Source organism: Condylura cristata, unplaced genomic scaffold, assembly GCF_000260355.1.
Source record: "Condylura cristata isolate star-nosed mole 26May11 unplaced genomic scaffold, ConCri1.0 scaffold00009, whole genome shotgun sequence".
Lineage (NCBI taxonomy): Eukaryota > Metazoa > Chordata > Mammalia > Eulipotyphla > Talpidae > Condylura > Condylura cristata.
In genome coordinates, this window is record NW_004567110.1 from 419,125 (window position 1) to 420,688 (window position 1,564).

The 1,564-nt window shown below is 70.8% G+C and overlaps 1 protein-coding gene across 1 annotated transcript in view; it reads right to left on the reverse strand.

The window, feature by feature from the left end:
- Positions 1–715, reverse strand: part of CDT1 (chromatin licensing and DNA replication factor 1) — a 12,775-nt gene extending 12,060 nt beyond the window's left edge. The window contains exon 1 of the mRNA XM_012722854.1: positions 469–715. Coding sequence (XP_012578308.1) covers positions 469–715 — 247 coding nt within the window. The remainder of the gene's footprint in view (positions 1–468) is intronic.
- Between the last annotated feature and the right edge of the window lie 849 nt (positions 716–1,564).

Sequence of the window (1,564 nt, forward strand, 5' to 3'; positions counted from 1 at the left end):
GCCTCCCTCGGGCTGGCACCCGGGCCGGCGCGCAGGGGGCGCCTCTGGGGGTGGGAGGCCCCAGTCTCCCCAAAGGACTGGAACTTCCCCAGAGAGGAAGCGGCGGCAGGTCCTGTGACGCCAGCCGTGTCCGGGCGGGCGCCGGCACCCCCACCTGTGGTGCGGGGCCTGGGGGCGGGGGTGGGGCTGGGCCCGAGGACGCCCCTCAGGGGCGCGTGGGGGGTGTCCAGCGAGCCAAGCCCAGGCCCGCGCTCCCGGAGGGATTCGCAGCCTGCGCCGGTGGGGCAGCGCGGGGAGCTCTGTGCAGCGGCTGGTGAGACCTCCTGGGCAGGGCACCCGGCCCCGGGTGTTGGGGGGCAGGAGGGCCTGGGCCGAGCAGCCTGGGCCTGGTGGGGGAGGCTGGGGAGGCGCAGCTTGGCGGGAGGAGGGCAGGGGCTGCCATGTAGAACCCCGCCTCTGTCGGGTTACCGTGCCGCAGAGGCCCCGGCGTGCCCTCTCCGTCCAGGACCAGGGTGCTGTCCCGGGCCGAGGTCTGGGGGGCTGAGAACAGAGCTTGGGGCCACCCAAGCGCGTCTGTGGGACCTGCCCCGTGGGCGCTCAGGGCCGCCACCTGGCCAGCCTGAGTCTGGGCCGCATGGGGCCGTGGCCTGTCGTGCCGGCCCTTGGCTGAGGCCTGCCCGCCCTGCGCTGGCTGGGACCAGCAGAGCCGCGTCATGGTCAGCTGCCGGCTCTGCTCGAAAGAGCCAAGTGGGTCATGTCCAGGAACGTGGGAGGGTTGTCCACCAGCCAAAGGCCGGAGGTCTCTCCTTCCCCCTCTGCATCAGGCGAATGTGGGCACCCTGGGGCCAGGGGTCACAGACCTGGGGGAAGCTGGCAGGACGGGGCGCGGAGGCCAGTCTGGGCCACCCACACCGCACAGCTGCAGCAGAGCTCAGCCCCGCACTCACCCCTCGAAGCCTGACCGCACCCCACTCTGGAGGGCTGGGTAGCCCTAGGGGTTCAGGGCCACCTGAGACAGACCCTCATGTCCCCTGACAGTGAGTATGGGTGGCGGCACCAGGTCAGGGTGGCCAGAGGGTGGGGTCCCACTGTGTGGGCTGGGGGAACACCTGTGACCCCACTCCTTCAGCATGCATCTGAGGGTGCACCTCAGGACTCCCCACGGCAGCCGGTCACGGACGTTCGCTTGTGGGGCCGCTGCTGAGTGCCGGAGCACAGCTTCCAGCTGCCCCCCCACCCTGGTCGGCCCACCCCGCAGCGCTGAGGTTTGCCACAGGGGGGCGGGCAGGCGAGCACTGAGCGCCCTGGAGCACGGGCAGGGTCTCCGCTGCAGGCCCTCTCGTCCAGCTGCCCTCTCTCTGCTCCCTGCCAGCCTCGCGAGCAGCTCTGGACAGCATCTGCTGCTGGGGTCCAGGCCGGGGACTCCCCAATTAGGGTGGCCCTGTTCTGCCCATCAGGACTTGTTTTATGCCAAGATGTGGGCGTAAAACTGCTGACAAACTTCCTTAAGTCGGTCCACGCCCGGCCCCTCCCCTCAGCTGTGGGTTTTGTGCCCTCTGCTCCC